The 18268-nt window shown below is 35.9% G+C and overlaps 2 protein-coding genes across 4 annotated transcripts; both read right to left on the minus strand.

Moving 5' to 3' along the window:
- Positions 1-1567: 1567 nt before the first annotated feature.
- Positions 1568-7621, minus strand: LOC127984340 (leukocyte elastase inhibitor). Its single transcript, XM_052586941.1, has 6 exons — positions 7273-7621; positions 4440-4577; positions 4057-4174; positions 3247-3389; positions 2944-3111; positions 1568-2830 (listed from the first exon to the last, which is right to left on the minus strand). Exons 1-6 carry the CDS (start codon positions 7438-7440, stop codon positions 2423-2425), a joined length of 1143 nt encoding a protein of 380 aa, XP_052442901.1. The 5' UTR covers positions 7441-7621; the 3' UTR covers positions 1568-2422.
- Positions 7622-7626: 5 nt separating this feature from the next.
- On the minus strand, positions 7627-12441 carry LOC127984337 (leukocyte elastase inhibitor-like). Of its 3 annotated transcripts, none has more exons than XM_052586937.1 (7): positions 12142-12441; positions 11879-12057; positions 11605-11742; positions 11281-11434; positions 10187-10329; positions 9907-10074; positions 7627-9814 (listed from the first exon to the last, which is right to left on the minus strand). In XM_052586937.1, the coding sequence occupies exons 2-7, from the start codon at positions 12044-12046 to the stop codon at positions 9404-9406; spliced, it is 1182 nt and encodes a 393-aa protein (XP_052442897.1). In that variant the 5' UTR covers positions 12047-12057; positions 12142-12441; the 3' UTR covers positions 7627-9403. The 3 variants fall into 3 exon arrangements, with proteins under 3 accessions (XP_052442897.1, XP_052442898.1, XP_052442896.1); XM_052586938.1 differs by having other exon boundaries at positions 11317-11434; positions 11879-12060; XM_052586936.1 differs by having other exon boundaries at positions 11879-12060.
- Between the last annotated feature and the right edge of the window lie 5827 nt (positions 12442-18268).

An 18268-nucleotide genomic window follows, 5' to 3' on the forward strand; every position in this document is an offset into this window, starting at 1 on the left:
AGAAAGCTTCCTGTTTTTGCCACGAAGATTTGCTAGGCTAATGTTGATACTGAAAACCCCTTAAGATCAAAATTCAAACAAATCTACGACCATTACTTAAAACACAATGGTCTCTGTTATGAGGAAAATACAAAACACTACATGTTTTACCTTGCACAAGCTCTTACATATTTACTACTGTATTTGTGTATTATGATTACATGCTTTCACGTCAAACTCACACTTCCACCTTCACTTACATCCATGGTTCTTTTCTAACACGAGTAGGTTAGGTTTTAGCAGGCATGGTTTAGCTGCTCAATATGTTTGGAGTTGTTGAGGGATCCCGTGACAATTCCGTGCGAACATAGTTAAACAAAGTCTCGCTGGGCCTGGAGAGATTGCGTGTGATTTCTGTTCTGGAGAAATGATCAAAGCTGTCAAGTCTTGTCTGGAGTGTCGAGCCTCTTACTGTGAAACACATGTACAGCCCCACTATAATGTTCCTGCACTGAGGAAACACAAGCTGGTGAAAGCTGCAGTCATTCCAGTGTGCCCCAAACACGACAAGCTCCTCGAGGTTTACTGTCGAACGGACCAGAAATGTGTCTGCATGCACTGCTTACTGGATGACCACAAGGGCCACGACACAGTACCCTCTACAATAGAGCGCAAGGAGAAACAGGTGAAGATGCCCAGTTTTTCTTTGATGACCCTCAACCAGATTACACAATGCTATTGACAAATGTTTTCAGTAAGATTAAACAGACTGCGAATTATGCGTTTTAAACCATATTAGTTCAAGCTTCTGATATAGGGTTTTCTGAGACCATAAATCAATAATTCCACTGATCTCTTGTCTCTGAGGCTGGGACTCTAAATAGTGTTCTGTGTTTGTTCTTGCAACCAAAGACAGAACAGTTACCATGTTTTGCTCAAACTTTCACCATGGCATTAGAGCTAGTACATCGTTGTCGCTTCCAAAATTAAACTGATGGCACCGTGGGTATAAAATTACAGGTATTATAATGAGATCCATTTTTCACGTCACCAAGGGAGAGAAATAGTCAGACGCCTTGTTTTCTCTGGCGCTTGCAGAAAAAGGCTTACCAATACAAAGTTAGGCTATACTGGATTCATCTTTTTCACGTTTCAATGGTTTCAGGATGCATCGGGGACCTGATTACAGCACTTTAAATCTATAAAAGTCCGATTTTATGATGTCACTTTTAAGGAAAAGTGACTGCTTATCAAAAGTTATACATTATTATTACACACTCTCTGGAGTACTTGACTCTGATTGGTCTACGTTGACATTCACTAGTCAGATATTTCTTAATTTGCTGTCGATTATTGCAATGCTGTTTATCAGTCCTCTCATCTGGGTTACTAAAACAGGTGTTACTTTCATGTCTCTCATATCACACCATGGACTCGCTTTCTCTATTGTCTCAGTTGTCAATAGTAATGAAATGCCCATACTTCACTATTATTATCCCAGCAATAATCGAAGAAATCGTTGCTTTTTATGGAGTAACGCAATATAGTAATGCATTACTTTTAAAAGAAACATTCCCCAACACTGATCTTTGCTCTAAACTTGTTTTATTCTGCATGAATAGGCCAACACATTGAATAAATGCATGATTTTCTTTCAATATTTTTATTAAACAGATTGTAAAACGAAAATATAAGCAATATATGCATGCCATACATGATTAACAACACAACCTGAATTTTTATTTTTATTTTTTATAAATGCATGATTTGTAGCACCCTAGAAAAAAATTATGTATAGCTGCTATGAAATTATATGTATTGTCAAAGCACTATACAAATAAACTTGAATTGATTTCTGAAAGATCATGTGACACTAAAGACTGGAGTATGCAAAATCAGCTTTGCATAACAGAAATAATTTTTTTTACTGTATTTATGATCAAATAAATGCAGCCATGGTGAGCATAAGAAACAAAAAAAAATCTACATTTTTCTAACCATTTGGGCATTATTGTTTATATTTTCTGAAACATAAACACACATTTCAGAACTCTCTTTTTGTGCACTACTTTGTGTTCTGAGTCAGCTCTACACGGATTCAGCCACACAAAGTGAATAAAAGAGGATATGACTCTTCATAAAAGACAATACACAGTCTTTATTTTGCCAGTTTTCCCTAAAACGATTTGAGACAAACTGTGTTCACTGATGTGTGTGCACTTTGGATGGGATAAATGCAGAGCACGAATTCCGAGTTTGGGTCAGCACTTGGCCACATGTCAAGTCACTTTCACTGTCATTACAATAAATGCTCTGTAATAATGCCATTTGTGATCAGAAAAACAAAAACAAATGTTCTGAATAATTTTGTCTGCTGAAATATTGAAACAAAAACATAATTTCTTATTCTTTAAAAAAAGAAAAGAAAAAAAAAAAACACATTTTAGGATGGGCCTCTGAATCTGCCAAAGAAGAGGATGCTGTTAGTGGGGTTGTGCCTGATGAAGAACAAGAAAGGGTGATCTGCCGTGAAACTTTCTGAACTGCGGCCACACAGAAATATAAAGGCTGCAGTGGCTGCTGCTGCCTCTGTGCCTTCCTCATTCACCTCAATAAAAGCTTTGTGGATCACTGCTGAAAGGACGAGCCCACACTGACTGCTCATGCCTGTCAGATCAGCCTTTGTGTCCTGAAACACAGAGGTCATACCCATCTCTTGCAGTTTTTCTGATAGGGAGGTATCAACTTCCATTTTGAACTTTGGCAAATGGACTCTGATATCCATCCATGTTTCCATTTTGTCTTTTCTGGTCCAGTCAAGCAGCTTGTCAAGCGTCAACTCGCTCTCCAGCTGTAAAACACACAGACATACATGCTGAAAAAAAAAAGAAACATACACAGAACCATACTATTCCATAGGATTCAAACTATCAATTCTTTCTGCTCACAACACTTTTTGCTGACCTTCTGAAGAGGGTCAGAGCCATCCTGAGTTTCGTTTGGAAGAAGGATGAACATGCTGAGTTCTTCCTTTTCATATGGTAACTCCAGCACCTTCAGATTACACTCTGGGATGTCTCTGAAAGGGAATGTCTCTTCCCGGTACATCATTTGCACAGGCCGGCTCTCATTCTGATTGAAGACAAATGTTATCAAATGATGTAATGAATAATATATATATAAAAATGACTTTTACAAAGTTCAACATCAGCTTTATAGAAATTTTTCATATGCTGTTGCACCCTTGAAACAAAATGCAGATTGCACCTGGTTTATTTTAAATGGCATTTCTTTAGTGTTTCCTGCTTCAAATACGTGTTTCCAGTTTCCTTTAAAGTAGATGGCATTAACCAGAACTAGTATGGTCCGCCCACTTATCATACTCGGCTGAATAAGATCTTTAATTTTATCTGAAAAATAAAACAAACAAAAAAAGCATGCATTATTTATAGTGTTCTGATCATTTGCATGAACGTATGCATCTACATTTACACTTACACTACATTTATTCATTTAACAGACCCTTTTATCCAAAGCGACTTTACAAATGAAGACAGTGGAAGCAATCAAAAACAACAAAAAGAGCAATGAAATATAAGTGTTATAACAAGTCTCAGTTAGTATATATATATATATATATATATATATATATATATATATATATATATATATATATATATATATATATATATATATATATATATACACGCCCACATATAATTGCATAATGAACGAAAAGAAAATAGAATACAAAAAGATTAGAAAAATAGTTAGTTTTTTTTTTTTTAAGAATAGAATTAGAATAGTGAGTGATAAAGTTAGAGGGTCAAATAAAGATGGAAGAGATGGGTTTTAAGCCGATTCTTGAAGATGGCTAAGGACTCGGCTTGCTCGGATTGAGTTGGGGAGGTCAATCCACCAGGCGGGAACATTTAATTTAAAAGTCGGTAAAAGTGACTTTGTATATACAGTCATATACTAAATATACTTTCACATAAAGCCTATAAAGCTGAGAGTGATTCGCCAATAAACATTCCCATCCACATTCTGATAGATTTGATGTTATTTATTTCTCACTCTCTGTCTGCTCTTCCACCCATTTGTTAATGAGCTGTCGTGACTCGTCCGATGCTCCAATGAAGTCCACAGCCTGAAGGTCAGCATGGTACAGCTTCAGAGTGGAGTCCAAATACTCCTACATAATACACACACACAAAAAGATATGCATGAAAGTCTCACATTATTACAGGCAGAATAGAGCACCCTCTAATGAGCAAGACCGGAGGACAATATCAAAGATTTGATTTTATAAAATATTTGAAATTGCATGAATTTAATTTATGTGGATATTTACATGGTTCACTGAGGCCCTCTTTGCATGTGCATGATGTGTGCATCTTTGACATAAGCTGCAGGAGCCCTTGTTAAAATGTTATTCCACATCTATGAAATGGACTCACAGGTAAGAAGCAGAAGGTTTTCTCTCCGTAGAGGCGGTTGGCCAGTTTGAGGATGTAGGAGGCTGATGGACTGTTGATTGCTGAGGTGAGGCTCTCAAAATGAGAGTGAACATCAGAGACAGAACTGAAGGAAAAAACCTGCAAAACAAATTTTATAAAACCTCTCAAAAAACCTGTGAGACTGTCACAAAATGTCACATTTCATTCTGACTTATTCAATTAAAATTTAAATACCAAGTAATACAAGTAGCCAATATGAAAGATTTATATATATATATATATATATATATATATATATATATATATATATATATAAATAAGTGTGTGTGTGTGTTATTTGTTCATACAAATATTATAAATATATATTTACGGACTTTGAAAACATTGAATTATTGAACAGTTACACATTTTATGTATTTTCTTATTAGCTAGTTAAACTGAACATTCTAAACAATTTTTCTTACAGTGTACCTAACTGAACAATAATTATATATACACAAGCTAATAACATACTGTATCATAAATTTGCATTTATTATTGACCAATTATATAACTAGCAACTTAATACACATTGTATGTTTGCACTGTTAGGCATCTTTATCCAGCTCTCTTCAGGTTGATGTGCTGTTTGGCTGGCTAGCTGTTCAATGGTTTCCTCTTTTTGTGTAATTTAGATTTAAAAAATAAAAAGTCCCTTTATCTATTATTTGAGTCACTTTACAAAAGTTGCTTAAGTTGCCAAAAACTTTCTAAAAATTGCTAGGTTTTTTTTTTTTTTTAAAGTTGCTAGGGTAGTCTGAAAAGTTGCTTAATCTAGCAAAAAAATTGCTAAATTGCAACACTGAATAGATTTGAAGAAGCAGAAGCATGGAAGTAAAGTAAAATGCGGAATTGAGTTTTATTTATCGGGCCATTCCTTAAGTTGATCGGTTTTGACTGACGGCGCTCTGGAAAGACAGATTTATATTCTGAATTAACCCTTGTACTCTGTTTAGGGTCTTTTTGACCCCAAATGACATTTGCTGAAATACTAATAAAAAAATGTTCCCTTTATCTAAATGGCATGAGATTTTGTATGGTTGTCAAAATTTGGTAGCTCTAAAGATAAAAAGTCAAACTGGATTGATATCTGTTTGTATGTTAGTGTGAAAAAAATAGTCCCTCTTCGGGGTCTATGGAGACCCCACATCGAAATGAATAGGGAAATGATAAAATCGATACCTTTCATTTTTAATTTGTCAAATAAAATCAATAAATCCACCACAATGCAGACTACAAAATACACGAAAAATAAATGACAAACCTTCCACACATTCACAATGCAGAACAATTACACTCGCGCACATATCCTCCCCAACCCCCCAAAAATCAAACATTGCCATCAACTGAATACTATTAAAAATATAGATTTTCTTTTGTTACATAATTTGTTAAAAATGTCAGTTACAATGCAGACAACACACAATATCTGACAACACGGCACAACCACAATGGAGTTAAAACACACATGACCCCCACACCACCCCACAGACCCATAAAACCCACTCATAAGAAATGAAAAAAATGGCATAAGTGGCTCTCTCTTACACAGTTTTGAAATTAATATCAGCTACAACAAAGAACACACACAGAAATGATTGAGTGACACCACAGCACATCCACAATGAAGAATAAATGCAAACACACACCCATAAACACACTATACAAACATACACCACCACTTGCAGGGTTGACTGTAATCCTGTCATAACTGCAAAAAATGCTATTTCAGTACAATAAATGCTAAACTGTTACAAAGAATCATTTGTTACAATAATGGTTTCATCATCTCTTAACATAGATCAAAATAAACAACTTTTGACAATATCTATAAAAGATCTGTGGTGGGGGAAAGTTGTGGCCTAATAGTTAGAGAGTTGGATTTATAAACCAAAAGGTTGTGAGTTCGGGTCTTGGGCAGGCAGGAAATGTAGATGGAGGGAGTGAATATAGAGTGCTCTCTCCATCCTCAATAACATGACTGAGGTGCCCTTGCTCCATTGGCACCACAGCATAAACGGCTGTCCACTGCTCTGGGTGTGTGTTCAATGCTGTGTGTGTGCAAGTAGAATACTCAGAATTATGCTATGCAAGTGAGCCAATTAGAGCCATATTGTGGCTGTAGTTGAAATTTCATTTTTATTTTTATTTTAAAAGTGTTTGTTTTAAAGTAGATGGAAACAATTGCAAAAAAAAGCTGTTTTTATATAAAAAAATATATATATGTATTTTTACATTTATTTGTACGAATAACTGTACAAATGTGGAGCATTAATAAACTGAGTAAAATTATTATTATTATTTTACTATTATTTTGTTAAAAAATTACATTTTAATCTCTGGGGACCCAAACAGTAGCTACGCGTGTCACCCCCAAACGAACAAGGGATAAAGACAGTAAAAGTGAGTGGGTCCAGTATCATCGGAATTAAACTGTGGGTGGCTCTGGTCTAACATATGGTTCCGACGCACATGCTTTCATCAAATCAAAATCAAAAGAAAAACAAATGTATTTTACTTAAATAAATGCAGCATGTGTGTGTGTAAGTTTTAGTGTGCCTATTCATGCAAATAAACCTCACTACAGTAAATACAAATAACCGTTATACATTATTTTAACTGCGCAGTATGTTAGTACTTCCTGTACTGTCTTTAATGGCAGTAAAAAAATCAAAAAATCTTAATAGTCCTAAATGTTGCTAAATTAGATGTCGACAGCGGAATTTGCAGAAACTTGACAATCGTAAAAAATAATAATATAAGCTACCAAGGGTAATGTGTCAGTTCCTTATACCTTTTCCATTTCTTTGGCAGTGTCTCCTCGGGCTCCCAAGTAGACCATGCTGAGCGCTGCGCTGATGCTCAGGGGAGAAAAGAACATGTTTCCCGCAGCGTTGCTCTTGCTCAGAGCCCGATAGAGATCCAGAGCGAAGAGACTGTTAGCACGAGACAGACCCTCCATGACTGATGACAACTCGCTCGACAGTGCGCAGAAACAAAGAGGTCGTTTACTTCAACTTCACCGCTAGTTAGTAGGAAAAGTTGCTTGTTAGCATAATCTATGTTTTAGAGCTTCTTACTGTCACTCTGCTTCTTTGTGTTGTCGGAGTAGACTGTGTTTTGGATGAAAAGCACCCCACCCATTGGCAAGGTTTCACTTCCTTCTTAATTTTACCCTTTATTACATCTGTCATATCAATAATACATAATTATGTACTATAGAGGGCACCAAAACTATACAGTTGCTTTAAATTATAGGCTATACTTTTGACTTCACATTAGTCTCTCTTTCGGAGGTAAATAAAGAACCAGTGTTAATGACATTTACATTTTTGCCAGTGATTTCTACGGGGATCTGCCTTTCTGATTTCAGCTATTCAGTTCTGACTACTATTTAAATTACAGTAGCCTATTCCAATTGTGACTAGTACATCATTTTGGTAACACTTTAGATTAGGGAACACAGGCTATTTACTATTAACTCATTTGCTGTAGCTATATTGATAATAAGGTAGTTGTTGAAGTATGTTAAGGTATAGGGTCGTATTAAGGGATCTAGAATATGGCCATGCAGAATCAGACCTTAATGTGCTTCATAAGTTCTAATAAGCAGCCAATATACTAGTAATATGCATGATAATAAAGAACTAGTTAATAGTGAATTGTGTTCCCTAATCTAAAGTGTTTCCATATATTTGATATTTACATTTAATCATTTAACAAACACTTTTATCCAAAGCGACTTACATATAAGAACAATAGAAGCAATCAGATCAACAAGAGAACAACAACAGTATACAAGTGCCATGACAAGTTTCAGTTAGTCTAGTACAGAACACATAGCCCCACCTCTTTTTTAAATATAAGAATATGAAAGACAAGAAAAGAAAATGTAAGTGCTAGTATTAGTTGGTCAAGAGCTGGCTAAAAGATGAGTCTTTGGATGTTTTTTGAAAATGAGTAAAGACTCGAGTTGAGATTGGGAGGTCATTCCACCAGCTGGGCACAGTCCAGGAAAAAGTCAGTGAAGGTGATTTTGAACTTCTTTGGGATGGCATCACAAGGTGTCTTTCACTTGCAGAGTGCAAACTTCTGGAGGGCACATAAGACTGAACTAGTAAGTTTAGGTATGTTGGTGCCATGCCAGTGGTCGTCTTGTAGGCAAGCATCGGTCCCTTGATGCGAGCGGCTACTGGTAGCCAGTGTAACCTGATGAGAAGAGGAGTAATGGGAGCATTTTGGCTCATTGAAGACAACCCTCACTGCTGCATTTTGAATCAGTTGCAGAGGCTTGATAGTACATGCAGGAAGGCCCGCCAGGAGAGCATTACAATAATCCAGTCTGGAGAGAACATGAGCTTGGACAAGAAGTTGGGTGGCTTGCTCTGACAGGAAGGGTCTAAACTTCCTAATGTTGTATAAGGCAAATCTGCAGGACCGGGTCGTTGTAGCAATATGGTCTGTGAAGCTTAACTGATGATATACTAGTAGTTATTCATGGAGTACTTATTTTTTTAGATACTAGTATAATACTACCGGGGTCCTCAACTCTGGCCCTTAAGGTCCAATTTTCCTGCAGAGTTCAGCTAAGGTCTTCAGGATCATTAGAAACGTCCAAGCAGGTGTGATTTGGAGCTGGTTGGAGTTAAACACTGCAGAAATGTGGCCATCCAGGAATTTAGTTTGGTGTGGTGTATTTATGGTGTGACTATGGGCAACAACAGACTTAAACACCTCTTCATTACAACCCATCCTATCACTGACTCAAGAAGTTACAGTAGGCTAAAAGCAGATTCCTTGACATTCAGAATGTAGATTTCTATAAGTGAGCTGGAAGTTTAGAAGACATGCATGTATATGGTGTGATATATTTGTTTAATAAACATTCAAAGAATCACACATTTCTTAATTTGTGTGTAACATTTCTAGGATGGACCTCTGAATCTGCCAAGGAAGAGGATGCTGTTAGTGGGGTTGTGCCTGATGAAGAACAAGAAGGGGTGATCTGCCGTGAAACTTTGAAAGTTGACAAAACTGTCACACTCTACCATGACTGCAGTGGCTGCTGCTGCCTCTGTGCCTTCTTCATTCACCTCAATAAAAGCTTTGTGGATCACTGCTGAAATGAAGAGCCCACTTTGTCTGCTCATGCCTGTCAGATCAGACTTTGTGTCCTGAAACACAGAGCTCATACCCATCTCTTGCAGTTTTTTTGATAGGGATGTCTCAACTTCCAACTTGAACTTTGGCAGATGGACTTCAATATCCATATGCATGGACATTTTGTCTCTTTTGGTCCAATCAAGCAGCTTGTCAAGGGTCAACTCGCTCTCCAGCTGTCAAACACAGACACACACACTGAAAAATAGCATACATGGCACCAAAATAGTCAAGAGCATCATCAAAACTATCCATCAGCACTGCTGACCTTTAGAAGATTATCAGAGCCATCCTGAGTTTCGTTTGGAAGAAGGATCAACATACTGAGCTCCTCCTTTTTATATGGTAACTCCAGCACCTGCAGTTCATACTCTGGGATGTCTCTGAAGGGAAACATTTCTTTCTGGTACATCATTTGCACAGGCCGATGCTCATTCTAATGGAAGAAAATTGCCATTAAATGTAGAAATGCATAGTACATACAAAATTACTTCAACACATTGACTTTATATTCATTCCGCACATGGAGTTGCACCCCTGAATCAAACCTGGTTTATTTTAAATGGCATTTCTCTAGTGTTAAATGCTTCAAATGTGTACATCCAGGTCCCTTTGAAGTAGATGGCATTAACAAGAACTAGCCGGGTCAGCTCATTTATCACACCAAACTGAAGGAGATCTTTAATTTTATCTAAAACAAGAACAAACAAAGATCACCATTTGATTATTTATAGTATTCAGATCATTGGCATTAAATTATACACATTTGACTTCATGTTTGTGTTTTTCACAGATTACAAACAGCCTATCACACATACAAAGTTAATAATAATAATATATTATAATTGTTGCAAACAAAATTATTCAACCCCCTATATTCTTAAAACCGTTGAAGAATGAAAAAAACAACATTGTTTGCTTTAAACATTCACAAACAAAAATATTGAAGTTTAGTGTAGAGTATCTTATTCGTTATAACCTCTAATAAACACTGTCTATAAATCCTTAGAAGCTTCTCTCACCTTTCTGCTGCCATCTTGACCCATTCTTTACTTGGAAAAAAAAAATGCTTCCAGATCACAGATAATCTTTGGTTTTGCCGTTGCCACTGTTTTCTTCAAATGTAATCAACTACTTTCAATAATAATGAAATCTTAAGGCTGATAAGGACAGTCAAATCCATGCTATGACTGATCCCCAAACCAAGCTTTTACCAGATTCAGATCTATACTTTCGGTTGGCTTTCCTGCAGAACAGTCCATTAATCATCAAGCTTCAGTCTCTGTATCAAGAGCACAATCTTTGCCAAAATGGCCTTATACTTCAAATTAATCATGAAAACCTACATGTAGCAAGATTACCTTTTTTTTTAGTCGCGCTGATCAAACAGCAGTGTTGAATAGGTGTTAATTATTACAAAATAATCCCATTACTATAAAAATACTACATTATCATCACTGCTTTTAATTTGTCACTAAATGGGTATAGCAATTTTTAAAAAAATGCTCGATATTTGAAAAAGTTTACATTTGTAAATTATTAGTGGCCAGGGGGTTGAATAGTTTTGATTGAAAAACCCAATACACCTGCCTATTATTTTCAAGTGGCCCTTCAGGGGCAGTTACCCATCCCTTTTCTTAACCTTTTATCCAAAAAACTTTCTCATATAACTTCTCACTCTCTGTCTGCTCTTCCACCCATTTGTTAATGAGCTGTCGTGACTTATCAGATTCTCCAATGAAGTCCACAGCCTGAAGGTCAGCATGGTACAGCTTCAGAGTGGAGTCCAAATACTCCTGCAGGACAAAATAGAGGCAGTGTCTCATATGAAAAAAAAGAAATAAATACATAAATAGTTTAACATTCAGTTTAACATTCAGATAAGGAAACAAAGCATGGATTTAGCAAAGCTCACGATGAGCATCAAAAAGCATAATTTTTAAAGGCTAATTTTTAATGGACTCACAGTTAAGAACTTGAAGGTTTTCTCTCCGTAGAGGCGGCTGGCCAGTTTGAGGATGTAGGAGGCTGATGGTTTGTTGATAGTTGAGGCGAGTCTCTCAAAATGAGAGTGAACATCAGAGACAGAACGGAAGGACAAAACCTATAAAGAGAAAGACAGATGGGTAGATCTCACATATCTGATCACATTTTTAAGTTCGTTATTTAATGTACTGAAAACTGAAACTAGACTAAAATGAATAGCGCCAATGGTAACGTATTTATACCTCGACTCATACCTTTTCCATTTCTTTGGCAGTGTCTCCTCGGGCTCCCAAGTAGACCATGCTGAGCGCTGCGCTGATGCTCAGGGGAGAAAAGAACATGTTTCCCGCAGCGTTGCTCTCGCTCAGAGCCCGATAGAGATCCAGAGCGAAGAGACTGTTAGCACGACACAGACCCTCCATGACTGATCACACTGCTAGAAACAACAAAACAAAAGCTGTGAGTATCATAGCCTACTTTGTGCAACCTTCTTTCAAGTCACTAAGTATTATTTTACTTTTATTAACGATGTCCTTTTGCCGTAATTCACTTGTCCTCTGTTGGTTCGACAGATTCCACTGTAAACGTTATAGGCTACGTGTTCAAAATATTCACTTGATGCTCTAAAAGATGTACTTATCTTGAAAATGTCCCATAAGAATGATTTTAATAGTGCGCTGCATCGATTATGGCGTTGTTGCTGGAGTGTTGTCCGGAGAGGGCTCCGCCCCGCTGTTAGAATGTCTGCAGAACGAAACGGGCGTTTCAAAAATATTTTTTCAACCGATTTAGGCCTACATGATCTTGCTAGTAGTTAAGTTACCTATGACACCGAGGTTCCAATGCGTATGGCAAGCCGTTTTATCTTAAAGTATTCCCAACGTTGCTCGTCGTAATTGTATTTTTACTAGTAACAATTCAGTTACACAAAATTGGGATTTCCCAATGCTTTGAATTTACTTAATTTTAATGTGTGCATCGGTCCCACATGATCAGAATGTGTTCAACTGACATAATTTTCCTCTTTTTCTAAAAGACTTATTGCTTGCCAAACCAACATACTTCATTCACATTAAGACTACTTAACATAATCATGTCATTCAATATATTATTTGTAGTTCCTGATTATCATTACACAAATGCATTGTGTACTGTAAAAGTGATTTCATTGATTTCTTAATGCTAGTATTAATCAAAAACACAGTTGCCATGAATTGATTACACAGAAGAATAAAAAAACAACAACACTTTAATGCATCAATAGCATATTCAAACAAAGATACATAATTATTGTCAAATTGGATGAAGAACAGCAAGACATTGATAAACCTACTATTAACTGTTGTCAGTGTCGATTAAGAAGTCAAAAGACATTTGTAAAAATATAAACTATCAGTGTAGACTTAATAGTGCATATACGAACCAGTATACTGTTAGAACAAACAGTGCATTCTGAAGAAGAAAAAAAAATAATTAAGTAATCCATACATGGCACAAAGTGAAAGTTAAAATAGAGCAATAGCTTGTTACAGTTCACTGGAGGTTAACCATGCATCTTAAAGTGATAGTTCACCCCCCAAAAAATCTGAATTCTGTCATTAATTACTCATGCTTCATGTTGTTCCAAACCTGTAAGACCTCCGTTCATCTTCAGAACACAAATTAAGATATTTTAGGCTTTTAGGCTACTTTGGGAAAATGTTTGATTAACTATTTGGTTGGGTTTATTACACAGACCTGGCAACCCGAGGGGAAACAGATATTCCGAGGGGAACAGAATCGACTGCTACACCGGCCTCGTCGTCTCCGTTTGTTTTTTTTTAGGAAGAATGTGCTCAGCTTAGAACATTTGTCAGCATCAGTTTCCAAAGCTTTCTTCTTATTTATTCTGGACTTTTCAGCGCCGCATTTGCACTTTCTGTTATCCATTTTTATCTCACTTTTTTTATATTTTGAGTAACTTGCAAGGTGACGTGTTGGGGGCAGGGCCAGGGAGTCAACAGATAATTACGTCATCATCAGGCTGCACTCTGCGAGAAAATATAAAATAAAAAATAGTGGGACGGTGGTAAAATAATAAATAAAAAGAGTGGGGCTGCGGTAAAATAATAATAATAATAATAATAATAATAATAATATAATATATATTTATATATATATTTCAACCCAGTGCCATGACAACAACGACCCTCGGAGCCAAAAAAACATACCGGCCCACCGGGAATATTCCCGGTGCTCCCGATTAGCCAATCCGGGCCTGGACATCAGGAAAGAAAAAAAAATAGGACTCTTCATAATGGAGGAAATCAGAAATATCTTAATTTGTTTTCTAAAGATGAACGAAGGTCTTACAGGTCTGGAATGACATGAGTGTGAGTAATTAATGACAGAATTTAGATTTCTTTTTTGGATGAACTATTCCTTTAATGCTTTCAAGGACAACGCCAACATCCTCTGTTGATCAAAAGCATGTTGTTTGAGAATGTAAATCCCAACAGTGGTGTCTTCAGTGGCCTCATTGATGCAGACTGCATTCATGCCCTGCACTAAACAAACAAATGTAGGTAAATGTATGGAAGTAAGTCTTATTTACAAAAACCTATTGAGAAAAATGAACACACACACACACAAAATGTTGTATACAGACAAACTGTAGAATATAAACACAAAATTTACTTTTGTGAAAAATACATTACTTCCTTTTAAAAAGGCCTAACGTTACAGTCTGGCCATCGGTTGTTGGCACTAGCAGAGTGTTAAAGTGCTGGTAATTTACCATTTTAATTGTTATCTAGAGATGTTTGAAAATATATTTGAAAACAAATATAAAACAATTTGATGGACTTTGCATTAAATCGTTGTCGTCTGAGATGAGGCAACTGTTGGCTCAGCTGCTGGATCTTCTAAGCTCTATTGAATTTCTCCTTTTACAGCAGTTTCTCTTCCCTCTCAATGATGCAATGCCGCCACCATCTGCTCCGGAGTGCCTCGGTTGTGTCAAAACTCAATTAGATTGACTTCAGTTTTAGATTCAATCACTTTCAGTTAACGTGACAGAAATGTGTACATACAACACTCAGTATGAACAAGTGAAATCTACTTGATTAAAGTATGTTCACAACCAAAACATAAATTGTGTTGTACATACTTGTTTAAATTTTGTAAATTCAAAGACCTGCCATGTTAAACCTACAATTAAATATACTAATGATGCCAGTTAGAGAGCTCTCTAAATCAATTCTTACATGTAACAATTATAATAAGAGAGCTCTCTAATTCAATTATTACTATTAAAAATTCCAATTACAGAGTTGACTTTTAGAATTAAAACGATCCAAATTTACGTTGGTGTTTCAGAAACGAGCTCCGTCTATTCTACATAACTGAAAAGTGCATGTCATGTGACCATTCATGCACAGTGGACATGCACATAAAAGTGTAAACAAAAAATCGGTTGCTAGTCACTGTCAAGTTCAACAATGAGCATGATTACTATTCATTATATGGTTACAAGGTCATCAAGGATACGCAGAGATCATGTGCACAGCCACGCCATCATTTTTGAAAGTCTCCGTTTTGGTTTCGTTTACACTGAAATGCAACCCCGGAGTTTTCAAACTAAAACGGGGTCAGCAGCATTTTCAAAAGACTCAATTTTCAAACGTGGAAAACGGCAGAGTAGTGTAAACGGCATAACCATATCAAAAGTTATGCATTTTAAAACAAAAATGCACTAGTGAAATGAGGCCTAAATAATTTTTTACTAGTTAGAATTACAATTAGAGAGCTCTCCAATAACATTTTTACTAATAACAATTCTGATTAGAGACCTCTCTAATTTAATTATTACTAGTTAAAATAAATTACAGAAGTATATAATTCAATTTTTACTAGTAAAAAAACACATTAAAGATATGTTAAATTGCAGATCTCTGTAATTGAATTAAAGAGCTCTCTAATTCAGTTGTTACTAGTAAGAATTGCATTAAAGAGCTCTCTAATTATCATTCTTAGCTCTCTAATTAAATTGTTACTAGTAAGAATGCAATTGCAGAGCTCTCTTATTCAATTAGAGAGATTTCTAATTAAATTGTTACTAGTACAAATTGCATTAAAGAGCTCTCTAACTGTAATTCTTACTAGTAAAATATTTTGTTACAAAATTAAATTTTAATCTCTGGAGTCTCTGGAGACCCAAAACAGTTTGAGTGTGACCCACAAACGAACATAGTACAGGGGTTAAAGACAGTAAAAGTGAGTGGGTCCAATATCATAGCAATTGCAGGGAAGTTGTTGTCTAATGGTTAGAGAATTTGACTCCTAACCCTAAGGTTGTGGGTTTGAGTCTCAGGCTGTTAGGCTTTATGTCACGTCACTTTTTAAACTGTGGGTGGGTCTTGTCTCACATACAGTGGTCCAGATGCCCATGCTTTCAAATCAAAATCAAAAGAAAAACAAGTAAATGCAGCATTTGTGTGTCAGTTTTAGTGTGCCTATTCATGCAAATAAACCTTACTACTGTAAATAGAATTAACAATTATGTATTATTTGAACTACGCAGTATGTTAGTACTTCCTGTACTGTCTTTAATGGCAGTAAAAAATTCCAAACATCTTCATAGTCCTAAATGGTTTTAAATTAGATGTCGACAGCAGAATTTACAGAAACTTGACAGACAATCTGAATGCCTCATTATGATAATTGTGCCTCATGCATATTCATAAAATGTATGACTGTCTGTCTGACTGCTTTGTGGACAGTCCATCGATAATGCTGTTGCACCAAGGGTATCCTGAATTTGAGTCCTGGCTCGTGTAGCGGACCCTTCCAATCCCACCTCAATTCACTTACACTGTCCTATTGGAATAAAGGAAAAATCTATCTTGAAAAAAGAAAATGGGGACTCAAGCAGCTTGTTCAGTCAAGCAGTTTTTAATGATGAATAGCAGCACCGAGGCTCTAATGATCTATTAAGTATATTATTATAGGCTATATTGATTAAAATTATTATAAAATTGTTATGCTTTACAGAGAAGAAATATAGGTAGTCTATGTAGTACATATCACAAAAAAATGCTGCAATTTGCACTTAGTGTAAATAGTCTATATCACTATTTACACTTATTAACATGCAGGCTACACTATTTTTAAAGGTGAATTCACACTTGCACAGAAAACATGCATATAAATGTATGCTCAGAAATATTCATATTTACTTAATGTATGTAACATACCTGTTTTTGTTACATTTTATAAGGGTTTTATCATTTTTCACTCACTCAATAATGATGAGGCAGAGTCTGTTACCAGTTATACAGTTCAACAAGAAATGAATATAAGTGAGTTACATTTTGAACACAATATTGTCTGTTTTCGTTGCACCAACAAAAGTAGTTCCAAACAAAGCTGGAGAAGAACTGTTGCGCGTCTCAGAGAAACATGTTTCGTACTTGCATGAATCAGTGTTTTTAAATGAATCACTCTGTACAACAGAACGAGCCACCGTTCCAGCACGAAAACACACTCAGCAAAATATCACCTAATAAGGCTTATCAAAACATCCTCCCAAATAATGTTGCTATTATTATTATTTGGCTAATGTCTGACCTAAAAAAGAGAGAGAGACAGAGAGAAAGAAAAACAGTTTGTCTAGAGTGACAATTAACCTATTAATTGGCCTGTATGTAGCTCAAATTCCGCATGCATGTTACAGTGCATAATAAACACCACAATGAGATGATATTTTGTCTGGTAAATTATTTTCAAGACTATTCTCTCTTTTTTTTCATTTTTGTGATATGGATCTAATGGTCTGGAATAAAAAAATAATAAAAATAATAATAATAAAAAGTGTGCATTAATGAAGTGATTCAATGTTAAAACAACACCTTTCTAAGCTATCATCTCACTCTTATGGTCATTCTGACACAATGAAGATGCTATCAATTAATGCTTATGGGGCTTTTATTTTGAAGTGCATCACCATAGGCGGGATTTGGAAAGGTAAATGAGTGGAGTCACAAATCTTTTTGTGTCTAATGAATACAAGTTTTAATTTCTAAGAAATTAAGAATACAAGAATACTAAGAATACAATTGTAGAGTTCTTTAACTCGATTTCTTGCTAGTAAGAATTTAATTAGAGAGCTCTGTAATTGCATTTTTACTAGTAAGAACTGTGTAAGAGGTCTCTTAATAGTAATTCTTAGAATTCAATTAGAGCTCTATAATCATGACTGTTAGCTACTAGTGAATACTGAGTCAGAGAGTTCTCTAATTCAGTTCTTACTAGTAAGAATGCAGTTGCAGAGTTCTCTAATTAAATTAGAGAACTCTCTAATTGTAATTGTAACTAGTAAAAATTGCAATGTTACTAGTAAGAATTAAATTGTAGAGCTCTTTAATTGAATTGTTACTAGTATAAATGGTATTGACGAATAACGCTGGGAATATTTTAAGCTAAAACGGCTTGCCATAGATGCGCGTATGGAGCACGCAGCGCAATTTCCAGTGAAGCTTCTTTTCGAGGGGAGCAGTTTCCACAAAATCACGTGATAGCCTCACTTTCTATCCAGCCACGTGCATGATTAGGTTTGCTTGTTAACTCCTTACCTTACATCAGGGGTAAGTAACTTACTTACCGGA

The sequence above is a fragment of the Carassius gibelio genome, chromosome B20 (assembly GCF_023724105.1).
Source record: "Carassius gibelio isolate Cgi1373 ecotype wild population from Czech Republic chromosome B20, carGib1.2-hapl.c, whole genome shotgun sequence".
Classification (NCBI taxonomy): domain Eukaryota; kingdom Metazoa; phylum Chordata; class Actinopteri; order Cypriniformes; family Cyprinidae; genus Carassius; species Carassius gibelio.

What these genes read in the sequence shown, in the direction of transcription:
- LOC127984340 (XM_052586941.1), bottom strand. Translation starts at nt 7,440, where the DNA reads ATGGAGGGTCTGTCTCGTGCTAACAGTCTCTTCGCTCTGGATCTCTAT. An exon ending in GGTGGAAGAGCAGACAGAGA is followed by an intron (nt 3,390 to 4,056) that starts GTGAGAAATAAA and finishes TTTATTTTTCAG; the next exon opens with ATAAAATTAAAGATCTTATT. An exon ending in TGCCATTTAAAATAAACCAG is followed by an intron (nt 3,112 to 3,246) that starts GTGCAATCTGCA and finishes GTCTTCAATCAG; the next exon opens with AATGAGAGCCGGCCTGTGCA.
- LOC127984337 (XM_052586937.1), bottom strand. Translation starts at nt 12,046, where the DNA reads ATGGAGGGTCTGTGTCGTGCTAACAGTCTCTTCGCTCTGGATCTCTAT. An exon ending in TGCCATTTAAAATAAACCAG is followed by an intron (nt 10,075 to 10,186) that starts GTTTGATTCAGG and finishes TTCTTCCATTAG; the next exon opens with AATGAGCATCGGCCTGTGCA. An exon ending in GCTCTGATAATCTTCTAAAG is followed by an intron (nt 9,815 to 9,906) that starts GTCAGCAGTGCT and finishes TGTGTTTGACAG; the next exon opens with CTGGAGAGCGAGTTGACCCT.